Genomic DNA, 16,478 nt, shown 5'->3' with positions numbered 1-16,478 from the left:
TGTCTAGCAGCAAGCACTGCAGCAGGATCAACACACACCTCTCACACATCTCCCGAGCTGCAGGGAACTTCACACACGGACTTTATTCTGCTGCACAGACAAGACGACCCCTCACTCAGAAGCAAGACCACCAACTCCAGATCCCTCTGGAACGTACAGCAGGTTTGGAACAAAGCAACAGGTTCAGGAAATAATCTCCTTCAAGAGAGAAGTCGGGGTAAAACTCACCTTCTTGAGCTACCTTATGCTCAGTCCCACCTGTAAAAGAAGAGGGCTCTGAGGAAGGAAAGAAAACAGTGCACTTAAGTTTAAAGATTTCTAGCTCTTCTCCCTCCTTTTTTCACCTCAGACTTCAGGCTGTGTGAGACTGCTTCTCTTCTCACTGCTCCTCTGGGACTGAGAAAACCTGCTCCTTCAAAGGAGAGTTGTCTTCAACATCAAGAAATGGCATCTCTCTCTTCATGGCTATCACCACAGTCTACACCAACCGACTTACCACAGATGACACAGTAACAGCAGAAGATAAAGCACATCAAAATACTGAGTTACTCCACTAGAAAAGCCGCAGCCTACCCCAGCTAACTCAGGTGCCTAGAAGAGGAGTGGAAGTAACGGAAGGGAAAGGAAAGAATCCTTTCCACAAGCTTTCAGGAACTGGCTTCGGAGCCTTAACATCCTTGTTCTTACTCATAGCGTGTATTCACAAGGGCTTAAAAAGCCCACTGGGATTTGGGCTAGTGGGAAAGACATATACTATTCATTTCCATAGATATTAATGTCTCATTTCACAAATGAGACATTAAAACATAAAATGTTTTAAGTTGAAGAAGCCCTTCTAGAAAGAAACTAGTTTTAAATTACCACAATTCTATCTTACTAAGTCTGCAGACAAACATTTTATGCTAGTATGTGTCTTGCTGCTCAGACGTTTGCCGGGCACAGCCAGAAAAGTCTTTCCTGAAGCAGTCTGCAAAAAGGTACCATGATAACTTGTAGTACTGCAAACAACCAAGTGGTACCACCTTTTGAACTATGGGGCCCTGAGGGCAGAGACCCCCTCACCAGCTCCTCGCTCCCCAGCCAACTGCAAATCACCGATTCTTCTAGGACCAGTCCTTATAATGGTCAACCTCCACAAAGGAGGCTGCAGCACAGGGTAGTGATAGGACTTCCCTCAGACTCCAGTGGAGGGAAAACTGCCCAAGCCCAGCCTCTCTCACACACTACCTGCCCACCACCCAGGCCTTCCCCACCATGCTATCAGCTCTGATATGCAGGGACACCACTCCAGCTCTGGGAAGGGAAACCAGCAGGGACAAAAGCAGCATGCAGGGTCAAGACCTATACTAGCCCTAATAGTGCTGACATGGTTTTGCATCAGACATTTTCAATGACAACAGCCTTGCGTGTCAAGATAACACTAGTGCAGGCTGGTTAGCTTCACGTTTGATAGTCCGAAACCTGCAGGCAACACTGAAACTTCATTATTTGCACCAACTCTGATGCGGAAAAGCTCTAAGCACGAGGTAGAGAACTATAGTTATTTGTGGGTATAAGGAATAGAAAAAAAGGCCGAAAAAAGAAAGAGACACCATCTTTTCCCACTGCTTACATTTCACCTGCCAAAACAATGCAAATCCTGCCAATTTACCCAGTGAAAGCAGGGTGCATTCACCCTCTCTTCAAAGAGGGAATCTGTCAGAGCAGCGTTGCCCAGCGCTTAGACTGGAGGAGGAATGCCAGTCCACATTCTCCCCCACCATCCCAGTGGCTATAGGAGAGCGAGCCTGGTATTTCTCACTAGGATGCTGCCCTTCGTTAATACATCATCACCCGCCCTCCTCCTCCTCCTCCCCTCCCTTCCCTCCTATGAGAAAGTTTAATCCTTTGGCTCACACGCATCTGGTAAATTTTTCAGTCCCTGTTTGCCACTGTCATCATGGCAACAGCCCCCAGAGATAACCCAGCAGCTCTGCCACAGCAGACAGGCTGCCGCTCCCTGCCTTCTCTGCCATTTAGTGTTTGGCTCGGTAGGCCTACAAAGAGCTATGCCCACTCCCAGGCTCATCTTTGCAGGCACCTTCCTTCCCCAGAGACGTGTTTGCATGGGTTATGTTTTTCTTTTAAATTAACTACGTCCTCAGTCCCACAATGCCTACTCTTTTCTCCAAAACAGCTCTCAGCTCAATTTTTGGGACTCTGACAGAATCACACTAACAATAGCACTGCAAAGAGATGCTACCTTTGCTGCCCTGGAGAAAAAGGGTCTTGTGTTTAACAGCCAAACCACCTCTGCCTTCCAGCAACGGGAAGAGGTTAGCTAGCACCCTTCTCAGAAGGGGGACACTAACCTGGACTTGTCCCAGTGTCACTGATAAGCAGACTCCAGCCACGGGAAAGACAAGACAGCCCAGAGCTGCAGGTGCTTGGACGATGGCTAGCTCAAGATGGGAACTTTGGATTGAAGCAGCAGGACAGCGGGTCACCGCTTCGGAGAGATATGTAACTCGTGCTCTCAGGAACACAACGCGAAAGTGCTGAGAGTACAGTATCACATCCATACGCGCACACGCATTCTCTGAAAGGTCATCACATCTACTCAACTCACATCTCAGAGACGGGGAATTCTCCTTCTGACTCTGCCAGGAGCAGAGCGAGACGGATCCCAACACCAGGAGTAAAGCCACAGTTATCTCCTCCTTTCCTGACCCCGTCATAAAAAGGCAAGACACAACATTAACCAGCTCTTCTTACATCCCTGAATTATTCTCAGCGTTGTCAGGAATCAGCTGCTTGCATCAACCACCATCTTCCCCAGTCTGCTCATCTAACAGGTGGGAGCAACAGGAATTCTGCAATATTCTCTGGGAGGAAAGGAGGAGGGTAAAGCAGCATTACTAAAGGGCTGTTTTCAATCAAAGCATTACAGATTTATACAATTACTGGTTAAAGTAACTGCTCCACGAGACGCAACTGAACATTGAAAACAAACTCAAAATTAAAACAGAAAGAAGGAGAGACAGAGAGTAATAGGTAGAAAAAGCTTTGAGGAATCAAAATCTTACAACTATACGCTCAATTTCTCCAGAAAGCTAAATCCATGCCCCACTGATCTTCAGCTACCCTCATTATTCAAAAAGCTGATTTTTAAGATACTGCCAGCCCATTTCTTCAGAAGTATTCTGCTACTGTTCTCCAAAAATCATGTAGGCAGCAATACCAGAATGCTTGGGGAGCCATAACAGAAGCATACAGTTATATTTAAATAGACAATAAATTTAAGAAGGTACAAAAAGGAACCTGAGGTCAGCCTAACTCACAGGACCCCGTCTTTTGAAGCACTAAGCCTACTGTCATAAGGGCCAGCAGGAACTACAGTTGTTTAAGTTATAGCTTGACATTTCCTCTATACACTAAAAAAAAAAATTCCAGTGACCACCCTAAAATTTTAAGTATGCATTTGCCCATCAGAACCCAATGCACCTCTGCTTCCCCCAGGATGACTGCTCTGAGCACTGACATCACGTCTGTTGCAGGCTTCTTTCCTGTGCTGGTGATCCTGGTGCCAGCTGATATTGCCCTCTCCCCCCAGCCAAGCCAACAGCAATAGCTCATTCTATAGTCAAACACTGGCAAATTAACATTTTTTTTTTTTAAAGTCTTGGTGAAAATCAGGAGTTTTCAAGAACAAAGGGGAAAAAAAAACCACACGTGAAACACCAAAACAGGTGACAGGCCAGGATTAATAAAAAAGGGGTGATGCCCTGGTTGTCAGGGTTGTGAAGCACACAGGTGGCACAGTGGTCAGAGATTTTTACATTAGCATGCTTCCCCTTTAAAAATTGTCTTCACCCAATTTGCAGGGCCAGAAAAACTAAAATACTTCCAGGACATGGAAGGGAACAAAAAGACTGTCATAGTCCTCTCTTCGAACAGTGGTGTTAACCCGCCTTTTTTTTAGGGGGGAGGGATGGCAGAAGAGGGGGAAGCACTCTTCAGAAGTTTCTTTATGATCCACAGATGAGTCCTCCCTAGCAGTGATGGTTTTGGCACTGTCTAGATAAGGATTAAATTTGGAGGCAGTGAAATTTCTATGCTATACCCCAAACCCAACAAATAAACCCCACAGCTTTTGCACTGGACCCTTCTTAGAAGAAATTCAAGTAGCTCTCCCTGCCCCAAATATCTACAGTGTGCTCAACATCCTGCTCTTCATTGGAGGGACACCTGGAAATAGTTCAATCATGGCTTGCTGATCAGGGTAAATGCTCTAGAGCCAAGGGCTTCGGGACACATGCAGGAGTTAGTCTATTCACATCTCTGCCATACACAAATCCAGTTTATATTGGGAAAACAAGAAACCCGACTCTCTCGCCAAGCCCCTTTCTCCAACCTCACACGAGGCTGTAGGAACTCCTGCCCAATCTGTGTGCCCACTGCCCCCCCCATTGTTAATGCTTGAAATTTAATACTCAATGTGACCACTGAGAAGACAGACACGAGCTGAAATCCTGTCTGCTCTGTTCCAGCTCCTTTATAAAATATACAGTGTAAACTGAGAGGCAACCTGGGGTAACCCCAGCCATCACTGACATCCACAGCGGGAGGAAGCCAGCTTCTGGCCATAGCGAGCCACAGCAAAAGCAAGGCTTCCACCGCTCGCCACCCTGCCAATCTCCGCTGGCACTCATGCCAGGGTGCTCTCCTGCCCGCATCGGTGTGTAGGGGCAGGCAAAAAGCCAGGCTGACCCCTGGCAGCCCCCTGCCAAGCTCCCAGCCCTAGCCTCTCCTCCAAGGTCAGGGTCTCTCCTATTATACACACCCCTCCTCTTCTCCAAACACCTCTTCCAGTGAAATTTCCCCTAGTGACTATACCGCTTGAGCCCCTCTTCCCCTCAGCAGGGCTGCAGGCAGAGGTGGGGAGGAGGAGGGGGGGGGGGAGGCAGGCTGCTGGCGGAGGTGGAGGGCTGCAGTTTCTGACATCAGCAGAGCAGCCCCCCGCCACACGCATGTGTGCTGCGGTGCAAAGCAGAGAGCTCGGCAACTCGCTATCCACGCACCCACCCCACCGACCGATTCCTCCCCTGCAGCCCCCTTCCCGCAGCCCGCAGCCCCTTACGGTCGCCCCACCGGGCAGCCCCCAGCTGCACACACCGCTCCGGGGGGGTGCAGCGCTCTCTGCTCTGCTCCCTGCATCCCTCCACGTGCGCAAGGACCTCCAAAAAAATCCCCAGCCATCACTGCAGCTGATGATAGAATCATAGAATCGTTTAGGTTGGAAAAGACCTTTAAGATCACCGAGTCCAACTGTTAACCACAGCATCTCTTGGACTCCTCGCAGGCGGCAGAGGGGAGGAGGAGGAGGAGGAGGAGGAGCCGGGGCGCAGCGAAGCGCTTCACACTCAGCCTAAGGCCCATCCTTGCAGGAAGGGCAGCTCCTCTCCCACACCAAATGACCAGACCTGATTTGGCTGGTCAGCAAGTACACCTGAGCAACACTGTTTGATATGCCGACCTCTGCAAGAAAGGACATTTGTCCCCAACCTACAAACACAGGCACACGCAGAGGACACCTATTACAGGACATTTCTACACAAGTCCGGATTTGTGCTTCAGCCATCTGTGGCCGGTGTGCTGGGCTTTCCTTGCTTTCACACAGAGCCGATTCGCCAGGCTGCAGTGCACCACCGCTGCGTGCATCTAATTCAAGCAGGTGCGCTGTAGCCCACAGGGAACTTTAAACCTGGCAGCCACAAGAGCGGTCCAAGAGAGTCCTAACTCAAATGCTGGCTAACAACATTTACGAGCAGATGAAGATAGAGGTTAGGGACTGATGCTGCTCAACTTCCTCTGCACCATTCAAGCTCAACGTTTCAGTGTCCGGGGAAACTACTACTGACACCTCCAACAAAACGTACCGTAAAGCCCAAATCAGCAACAACTACAGAACTGAAAGCCAGGACAAGAGAGATGCATGAAAAAAATGCTGAGTCAGAAGTGTAAAGAGAGATTTGTTTTCCTGACAGGGTTTGATACACAGAAGTAATTCCCTGCTCCTCCCAGAATCCACATAACCTCCTACAGGAACAACAACAAAATAACTAGGTAGACTGCAAATTTTGATCTGGTTTACAAATTTGGAAAGATGGAGAACAGGGAGAGAATCCACCTCTTTATTCCACGGGCAAGAGCAAAGCCACAGTAAGGAGAAAGCAGTGAAGCGCTCTAACCTCCAAGACAGCTGCTCTTCATTTTTTTCATCAAGAGACATCATTTGCACGAGTTGAAAGATACAGATTTTCAGCAGCAAAAAAAAGTTAACAATAGATGTAATGCACAGGGATTTCTCCCCCCACACACCTAAAAAACAAGGGCCAAAAATCCTATGCATGTGGTAGGATCACTATATACTGTTTGGTATAAACAACATCCTAAAAATTATCCCAGGGTAGAGCTCTGCCGACCTCTTTCCAATGCAGGACTATCTCTTAAAGTATATGCTGGAGAGTCAAATCCTGGATATTTCCCTACTGCTACTAAAGCTACTGCTTCTCTCTTGATCCTTTTGATCACTGCAAGCAATTTTACTTTATTTGAACTTCACTGCTGCCCAGGAACTGAAGCACTACTTGCTATGAATTTTCATGTCCAAAAAGTATTCTGGTGACACCCACAAGACAACTTCCAAAAAATTACAGTTATTACTTCCCTCTGCCCATAGCTGCGGTAAAAGCCTGTGCTTTTACCCATAGGAATTTCAGATGACTGAAGCATTGCATTTCCCCCATGTGTAATAACCACTGCTCTTATATGTCAGCTGAACGCTGACTAAGGTGAAGTCTGTTTCCCCTCCCTTCCCACAAGCATTTGGCCCCTATTTAACATTAAAGTTCTTGGCATACTCTTCACTGGGCAGTCCTAAGCATCAACACAATATGAATAATAGCAAATACTTCATTAAAGCTGAAATATGAATTTTAATCTATACCAGCTCTTACTAACATGATTTATTAAAAAAAGACAGAGAACAGGCATCGAAAAATCCCAGACAATAGAGAAACAGAGACTCTCCTCTCAACATCTGACTTCATGTTTTACAAAGGGTGAAGCTTACTAGACTGAAGCTGTTAGGACTGCCCTTCACAAAGACCAGCACCACATTCATCCTCCTTGCTTTCACAGAGAAGCCCTGTAACAGCACCATGCCTCTTCAACTCTTTACTGCTTTAAGAAAACAGTTTGATAAACATGTCAAGTAATACAGAACCCTTTAAACACATACAATTCACCCTGAAGTGTTCCTCTTCCTCCTTTTCAGCTACGTACAGCAAGCTATTCAGCACTTCCCAGTCAGCTATCTAGTATTTCTTCATCAAGAGTCTTGAAAAATAAAGGTAACAAGAAGTACTGCAGAAGAAGAGCAAGGCTTTGTTACCATTTCCCTGGACATAATCAAGGGAAGCACTACAGCAGGCAAAACTTCTGTGAAGCAGCAAGATGCTGGCTTTTGAAGTAGCAGTTACTACATCACGTATCTATACGGGTTCGAATTGTGCTAGAGAAGGTACAAAATGTTAAGTGTAGCTATGCTTAAGTTGGAGAGGGGCAGGGTGTTCCCACATGAGGGAATATTCTGGCACTGTGACCAAGCCTAGATGAAAACCAACAACGCAGGAGGCAGGTCAGAAGGGTGGGTTAACCTGCAGGCATGGAGTTGGGTGTGCAGGAGAGCCCCGTGCGTATGTATTGCTGGGCAGAGGCATGGCCTCCCCAGGAAGAGGTGCCAGCTCAGGGAAAGGAAACATCAGGCAGCATATATCCAGGATACTGCAGAATTAACGCCATAATTCTCCTCCTGCTGGAGACAGCTTTCTAAAATGCCTTTCCCTGAGACTTTCATTTTCAGGTTGCTGAATTGAATCTCCCTAATCACTGATTTACAGCTGTAATGTCTAAATAGCACGCATTTTTCCTTCAGTGCTTTAGAGACCTATTCCAAGGTGAATTCACTAAGTTCTATCAAAATATTCGGTCCCTTTTTGTACTAACCACTTGAGCTATCAGCAAACACAGCTGGAATAACTGAGGAACCTATATATTCAGCTGAACTCACCATCCACTTTTCACTGTAAATGCAGATTCTATAGTCCTTGGATAAGACTTCAACAAAACCTGATCAGTCCCTTGTTTCTGATATTCTTCTGTACGAGCAGAAACATCCATTTCCTTTCTTGGCTCTCCCCACACTTGCCCTCTACCTAACCAATGCCTTGGTAAGTAAATCATTGCCGGCTGCCTCAAGTTATGTAGCTGAGGACCAGGCTAGTATCCTCAAGGTATTTTATTTATAGGAAGGTATGAAATCTAGAAAGTAAGTAGTAGATCAAAACATGGCCTGTATTCACCCATACGTACTTTTTCCTACTTGCTGGGTCATAAAACTGTCATCAACTTAATATGAAAAACAATCAGAATCTATATATTGCTCCCTCTGTAACTCATTAGGTGCCCAAACACTTAACAACTGACTCAATCACTTCTCCTGCTACTTTTGGACTTCTGCTAACTTGTTTCTGAATTTTGTTTCAACTCTATTCATCCTGCAGTTTTCCCCATTTTTCTTATCTCCAGAGTTAATTTCAATACCACCTCCTTTGTAAGGAAATGGTTTCTCATTCGCAATCAGTGTATCAAGCTACCCCCTCCCTTCTCTAAGCAGGCTTGTGTCCACTAGCATCTGAGAAGATGGCTCTCCTGAGCTTTAGTCCTTGTGACAGGATGGATTGGGAACTCTGCGGAGCGAACACAGCATTAATGGCCGTCAAAGCAAAGCAAAGCCACCCTTCAAACCTCTCCCGTATTAAGCTGAACTAATTTTGAACTCAATCCCACCTACATCAGCGGGCATTGTCACCTGACCATGGAGGGGACACCAATACTCACAGGATCTGCAGTCACCTCCTAAACAATCTAGGGGTCCGCTGGATGGTCCCCAACATGACCTCACTCAGGCTAGATACCGAAGAACACATTATCACATATGCTTATTTCCACAAGTGAAAAAAAAAAACAAAACAACCAAATCAACCTTCACAGCACACACTACTTCTGACACTACCTCTCCATGCAAACTACAGTAAATGGAAATTTTGCACCATTCTTCAAGCCGTCTTCTGCTCTTACCATCACATTTCGTATTCCAGCAAAAAGGAGAATACATATTTTATTTTCCTCTTTTATAGGGATTAGGCAAAACATTCTTCACTTCTAAATCATTTATCAAGATAATTTCGCTCCTCCTCCTGCTTTTTTTTCATTTCTCAGTCAACCCCCCTACTAAGCCATCTATTCAACTAGCAAGACAGTCAAGGGCCTAATACATTAATTTTGTCAAATCTGAAAGGCCTCTAAGGACTTGTTCACCTCTTCTAGAAAGTCGCCTGTGGCATCTCAACTTGTTGCACTCTCTGCTTTCACCATCTTTTACCACAGTTCAGTTTCTCTCATTCTTCCCTTCATCCACCCCACCCGCAAAGCAACTTTAAACCTTGTAAGGGATTCCCTACACACTAGAAGATACATGTTCCCTGCATACTACAAGGTACACTACCCTTTGTGCATACATACGTTCCTGGAAAACAGAAGACCAACAGCTTGGGGGAAGAGTTAAGATTTTTTTCTCTTTTCATAAGACTACAGTCTGGTTTCAGGTTTTGGGTTTCAGGACTAACGATAGCAAAAAATACTTGTTCTAATTTGTTGAGAAGTCAAATTCACAAGGTTTCTCCATCCAACCTACTTCTGCCTTTGAAGGCAAACTTGCTAGTTTCCAAACACACCACGTTTAACTACAGCATGAAAGGACCAAGGCATATAGCATTTATCCTTAAAAAAAAAAAAAAAAATCACATCTGTTCTGGTAAGACAGATCTCCTAGGTAGAAAAGACATTCAGCAAAATCAGTCTGCAACACTTCTCTTTATTATGAGTGATCGGTACATACACACATAGATAAATCTTCTATAAACATACCTCTATCTCAGCTTGCAGAAAAAAGATCTCAAAAAGAAAAAAAGACAACATAACTTCACAGAGTATCCATTTCCAGAAACATTAATTTTTCTATCATCCTACACTACCTCTTTTCAATCTCCCCTTTGCCACACAACTCAATCATTTTGTAAATGCTGAAATAACAACTGAGACAAGCAACTTCAGGTCCCTTAAACTTATTACAGCTTCAACTCCAGTGAAGTATTTTCTATTAATAAAAGGAAGAAGGGTAGATTGAGACACTAACCTCTGGCTGACAGTTTTTTGGTGTTGATGATTTTTGCAGCATATTCCTGCGATGAACTTTTCTTTACGCATCTGCGGACCACAGAGAAGGCTCCCCTAGAAGAAAAATGAGGAGGGCAGGAGCTATGAAACTGAAAATGAGAATACAGTAGCAGCAATCTCTATCCCCAGAGCGGACCAGATTAAGGACAGGGCAGAAGACATACAGATGAGGGAAACAGCACATGAGAATTTGACGAACAGTGCATGCTGTCTGATCAGCAAATAAAACCTAGTCTATATGGTACTCAAGCCTCCTGAAGACCCCTCAAGCCCCCTCAGAGACAGTGCAGTAAGAACAGCACACTGTGCAGGGAGAGAGGGACCGTACAGGCACACAAACAGAACATGAAGAGATTGATGAACGGGAGACAAGCAGCCCAGAACGACGCTGCAACCACTAGCCATAAGTCCATCTCCCGAAGCCAGTATCCCCAGCAGTTACATCAGACAACCAGGACTCATTTCTCCCACGTTCACGTGCCAGCTTGGTCACAAAATCGCTGCAACACTTTGCAGAAGTTACTAGTTCTCTTACATCTCTCTACCCACCTGCAAAATGGGATAAGCATGTACCTATTAATGAAGTGAGTAGGAAGCTATCAGGCTTTGTACATTTTCTCAAGCTGGAACTATTGATATTATTATAACTACTCCAAAAAGCCACTTGGAGAAGAGGTCTGGGAGAGAGGGAAGAAGGATTTCTGTGAGCAAAAAAAGAGATAATACAATAGAGACCAAGGCAAAAGATAGGGACTCAAAATCTACAGGACTACACAGATGAATGCTTGAAAGCCATCCCTTTAAAAAAAAAAAAAAACCACAACAAAACAGGGTGGGAAAAGAATAACAACTGGCTTTACAGGAAAGATCTGAAAAGGGGAAAAGGACGAATAAGAGAAAACTGGCAGAAAATTCTAAGTCCTGCAGACCCAGAACACGAACCTGTGTCTATGGACAAATGTACATATTTGAAGTGTAAGAAAGGGGAACAGAAGCTGCACAAGGGCCCCACAAGACAGTTAGCCCTACAGAGAGCCTAAAATAGCTTGAATCCTCCCAATACTGCAGAGTCCTGCCTTTTTCTCCCCTTCCTCAACCTCTACATACAAACCAATAGGCAGCAAGGTGAGCACCAGCACTGGGGCCCGGGCTTGGTGACACACAGCTGCAGCAGCATGGGGAGGGACGGGGACACTGGGCTGGAGCGAAGAGATGCAGCAGAGCCCAGCAGTTGGTGCAGGAAGGGAGGGAGGGGGAGAGCAGCGGTACCCAGGAAAGCACCGTCCCCATAATCCCACCGTGGCCGTTGCTACGTTGCTTTCCTGTCCCACAGGGTGCCCCTGCAAAGCCCTGTCCTAGGGTGCAGCAGCAGGTCTGCCAATGCAGAGACAAGTGCGGAGAGAGGGAGGGAGAGAGGGAGGGAGAAGCGCGGTGCAGCAGCACCTGGTCCTTTCACAGGGACAAGGAAGTGGGGACCGAAGCATCGCGGAGTAGCAGTAACAGTGCCGTGCCCCGGCGCAGAAACAGTTGAAGGGAACGGCAACGTGTAGCGGGGAGACGGTGCGGGGAGGAGAACGCGGCAGCCCGGTCCTGAGAAGGGCAAGGGGGGAAGAAAGGAAGTCCCGGAGTGCAACAGGAGCGCGCAGCCCGAGGCGGGCTGCGGGGACACCCCATCCAGCGGCGGGGACGACCCAGGGGCGCAGAAACACCTTTCCCTCCAGCGACGATGCCGCTGGGGCGGACGGGGGGTTGGAGAGCAGGATTACGGCGCGGCAGCTAATCCTCCTCCGGCTCCCGGGAGAGCCGGGGCGCCGGCACAGGGCTCCCGGCAGCGCCGGCGGGTCCCGGGGCCGGGGCGGGCGGCGGGGCGCGGCGCGGGGCGCGCAGCGGGCTCCGTACTTGCCAAGCTCCTCGTAGAGCTGGTACTCGTCGGTGAAGCGGGTGCACGTTGCCGTGGTGGCCATGTTCGGGCTGCGGGAGGCTCAGCGCCGCTGGGGCATGGGGCAGGGCGGCCGGGACGGGCCGGGGCGGGCGGGCGCGCTGCTCGGCGGCCTCCCTCCTGGCTCGGCGGGGCGGCGCGGGCTCCCCCCGCGCCCGGCTCGGCGCTCGCCGCTCCGCCGTGCACAGTCACCGCTCGCCGGGGAGGGGAAGGAGGCTGAGCCTGGCCAGCACCGCGAGAACTGGCTCGGAGACACCCCGCGCCGGCCCCCTCCCTCCGCCCCTCGCCGGCCCCGGCCCGCCGCGGGGTGTGGCCGCCGGGGGCGCTCCCGGGGCGTCCGCAGCGCCGCCACCGCCGCCCGCGCGGGGGGCTGCAGGCGGGGCGCGGCCGCCTCCCCCCGCCCGCGGCCGCCGGAGCGGGCACTGCAGTCCGCGCCCCCGCGCACGGAGGGCGGGCAGACTGCGGCGGGCTCGCCCCCCACCCGCTGCGCTCCGCAAGGGGCTGGGAGGCTGCCGGGCCGGCAGGAGACCCCCGGCCCGGCGCACCGGGGAGTATTTTTCTCACTTCCCCCCGCGGGCGCACCGGGGAGTATTTCTCTTACTTCCCCCCGCGGGGGCGCCGGGCCGGGGCCGCAGCGCCCGGGGCGGGGAGAGCCGCGGCCGGATAAACTTCCTGCGTGCAGCGGGAGGGGAGGCTGCTGCCGCCGCCGCCCTCCCCTGGGCGCACGTCAGCGGGGCTAGTGCCGGGCGACCCGGCCCCTGCGTGCCCCGGCCCGCCAGCTGCCGCCCGGCTTTCCCTGCCGCTCTGCGCCCGCTCCGGCCGGCGGAGGAGGAGGAGGCGCGGGGAGGAAGAAGAGGCAGCGCCCGGCCGCCGCCGCCCGCCCTGGCCGCAGCCTCAGGCCGCCGCCCAGCGCAGGGGACCCGGCGCTGCGTTGCCCCCCGCGAGAGGGGGAAGCGGAGCCCCAGGTCCTTCTCCTGATCCACCTCGAAGTGGGGCCCGGCGCGCTCCCGAGCGGGCAGCGCTGTCAGGCGGTGCCCGACCTTAGGGGGGGTGAGTGTGGGAGTCCCCGAGGAAATGAACCATCTGGTGCAGAGGTAGGGTGGTAACACGCGAAATGGCTTGAAACTGCTAAAGAATGAGACCCGGCGTTCACGCACACGTATGGTTCATGGTGATGGGACTTGGACGCAGAAGACAAACAGCAATCGCCAGTCTCCAACTGCAAAAGAAAACAAACCAGCCTCTGTTCTGTCTCTAATAGCATACCATCCGAGAGCGCTGTCTGCAGTGCCTTTATAAGCAAGTTTAGTTTCACCTCTTACCTAAGTGAGTCTGTCTCTGTCTGAACAATTGCCAAATCTGCTTAATATGCAGATTTATATAGGGCAGTCGCTGATCCAGCCAGAGAGGGAAGGACTGCTCTGGCCTCCTCTGCGTGACTGGCAACGCGAGCTGTGTTAAGAACATACAGAGAGACAGATGAGCGTACCGTAAGCCAGGAGCGGTATTAAACTCATCTGAAAATGAAAAGTACTGTATAAGTACCCTGCATTACTGCTCTGTGACTGGACTAGGAAATCATGTTATTCAATCACATGAAAAGCAGTGACAGCAGCCACCAGCGTATCCCCCCCACTCCCCATCTCCAGGTTAAACGCAGCCAGCCCAGTGCTGCAAAGTCTACACCTAAGTAATGCAGCGGGCAAAATTCACCCAGCCTATGCAGAAAGTAGATAGCAAAAGTAGGACAATATAACGGTAGCATTGCAACAAAGCAATACTTCTAGAAAGTGATTATGAAACAACAGCATTCTGCGTCTTACACCATGCCAGCATTTAAACCTGGAAACCTGCTGACCCAGCAGAATAATTCAGAGAACCAACAAATGATCTATCCAACAGGTGCCAATCAGCGAATGCCTCCTGCCGAGCTAAAACTGCTCCAACAGCCTTATTCAGTGGTCCACCAGTTTCTCTAACAGCTAGAAGAGCTGCAGATGAGGAGGAAAGCAGTCTGACAACCTGCAGTCCTTACTGGGGGAATCGGCTGATAACACGAAACTCAAGTGGGAGATTTTAGATGTGGTGACGGGCAATGTTGCTGATAGCCTGCAGTGCACTTCCACCATCCAAAATGTTCGTGCAGGAAAGGTGAGCTGTTAAGTTTGTGCTGTGGTTGCACTAGGCCATGTAGTCAAGATACATGCAACCCAGTCCCCTATGTTAAAATGTGCAAAGCAACTGGAACAGGACCCTGTTCTGCTCTTTGTTCCTCAACACAAAAACTCAGGGTGGATGTTTAAGACCAGATTTTATCACACTGTGCTGAATGAGCAGCCAGAGGGAGAGAATCTGAACTTCTATGCGTTTGTCCTGTGTTCCTACAAACTGAGGAAAGATGATGAAGATGGAAAGGGGTACAAACCACAACGAAGAAATACAGCAACAGGAGAGGTTTACCTAAAGCTGTGTATTAACTGAGTGAGATTCTGCGGTTGAAAACTTTTAACTGGCCTCTAGGACTGTTCTGTGCCCTATACAAAGCACCCCATGATATTTAAGAAGCCTTGATTGCAGTGGTCTCATAAAAATACATGAGGAACATAAAAAGAGGGAGACAGAAGACGAAGTTTCTCATCTTCAAGTGTTACAAGGGAAAGTGAGGTCTGGAAATCAGAAAGGGAACAGAGAAGCAAGTGTGGAAAGAAAAGCTAACCATGTGTTATGCATAGCAAGTGCTACAGAAACAGATTGCTAACCGAGAAACTTGTGTTAAGCGAGAAGTGGGATATAAATTGAGTGACAGACTTGATTAAACCAAGTACTGAGTGGGAGACTAAATTATGGGAGTAGAGTTTTCAAAAGGAATGTAGACAAAATGAAGCAGGAGGAGGGGTGGCAATATGGATAAGAGAGTATTGTGTCAACAGAAAGAAATATTGATGTTCTGGCTGACATAGCAGTCTACTTATACCAAGAGTAAAACTACAAACAGAGGTGAATCTTGAACAGTGCCTCGTCAGAATAATGTTGTAGGGACCCAAAAATATCTGAACAGTAAGAAATGGTTTTGAGAGAGCCTCTGCACTAGTAATGGGAGATTCAGCTAATGAACAGTAAGTGAGATTCTGACCTCAGTTATGCAGGAATGAAATCTGGAAGTAATGCCTTGCTTTTAGTATTAGCCAGCTGCAGATTTCACATTAGCAGAGTAGCAGTTTTGGTCTCGATCTTTTGAAGTATCACAGGTTGGCTTATACAGTACACTGAACTGTCAGGGATTAATCTGATTTTAATAACTGGAGCTGAGTAAGAGGCACTAAAGAAAATAAGTGAAATGCAGAGGATTTAATGCAAAGCCCATGGGCGTAAATGGACATTTCCTCTGATGTTAATGGACTTTGGATCAAGCCCCATCTGTCCATGGAGCCTAAGGTCAGCTTTGGCATGTTGAAGAATGTCTGTGGGAAGGCAACAACACAAAAGCGTTGGTCTTTAGGGAAGCAGAGTGAAGGACTACAAAATGAGTTCACAGAAGCTAACTGGAATTCAACCCACTGTAGACAATGGGAAGGATGCTGGAGGAGCTGCACAGTAGCGTCTTTCCAGCAAGGTTGAATAAGCCAGCATGTATCAGTGTGCCAAGCGGAGCAGCGCTGCCTAGTGCCAGATATGAAGAGAGGGCGTTAGCAAAAATAAAGGACCTGGGAAGGGTAAGAATGGGTGGAGTCAGAAATCAGTCTGGGAGGGTGAAGGCAAGAAGCAAAACAGAAATAAGCAATGAACGGAATGAGTAGGCATATTTTTTAAATAGACTTTCTCTGCTTTTCTGCCATTAACTTGGGGTCCCACAAAGAATCAAGCAATTTTTCTTCTCTATGCCTCTGCTGTCCAGTCTGTCTATTTAGAGTGAGTAACTCCAGGTAGGACAAATGCCTAGTTACACAAGGCATTTACAGGACATAAAATTCAACCTGCCCTGCTCTTATGTGGGGCTTCCTGGCACTACTTCATTATAGTAACAAATGAAAATACAAAACAAAACACCCAAACCCCTAGAATTGTGTGAAATATTGCATCATCTTAAAATGAGGAATTTTTTGGCAGGTGAAAGTGAGGAAAGTGTTAACATTCTTAACAATTATTTTGCTTCAGACTCTACAAAGAAAAATGCAAAGAGTTACCTAAATTGAGCATC

At 48.4% G+C, this 16,478-nt stretch overlaps 1 protein-coding gene across 6 annotated transcripts in view; it reads right to left on the bottom strand.

Moving 5' to 3' along the window:
• CAMK2G (calcium/calmodulin dependent protein kinase II gamma) overlaps positions 1–12,520 on the bottom strand; it is a 126,081-nt gene extending 113,561 nt beyond the window's left edge. For 2 of the 6 annotated variants that reach the window (XR_012044022.1, XM_072871673.1), the window contains exons 1-2: positions 12,241–12,518; positions 10,301–10,395 (exon numbers count right to left, since the gene is read on the bottom strand). Coding sequence is in view for 5 of the 6 variants with exons in the window: in XM_072871673.1 (XP_072727774.1) it covers positions 10,301–10,395; positions 12,241–12,305 (160 nt within the window). In the remaining variant the exon portion in view is untranslated. Of the gene's footprint in view, positions 1–10,300; positions 10,396–12,240 lie in introns of all 6 variants that reach the window. The other 4 variants (XM_072871675.1, XM_072871676.1, XM_072871677.1 and 1 more) reach the window with 4 other exon arrangements.
• Positions 12,521–16,478: the final 3,958 nt, after the last annotated feature.

Source organism: Ciconia boyciana, chromosome 8 (assembly GCF_034638445.1).
Source record: "Ciconia boyciana chromosome 8, ASM3463844v1, whole genome shotgun sequence".
Taxonomy (NCBI): Eukaryota; Metazoa; Chordata; class Aves; order Ciconiiformes; family Ciconiidae; genus Ciconia; species Ciconia boyciana.
This window is presented reverse-complemented; position numbering and strand designations above follow the sequence as displayed.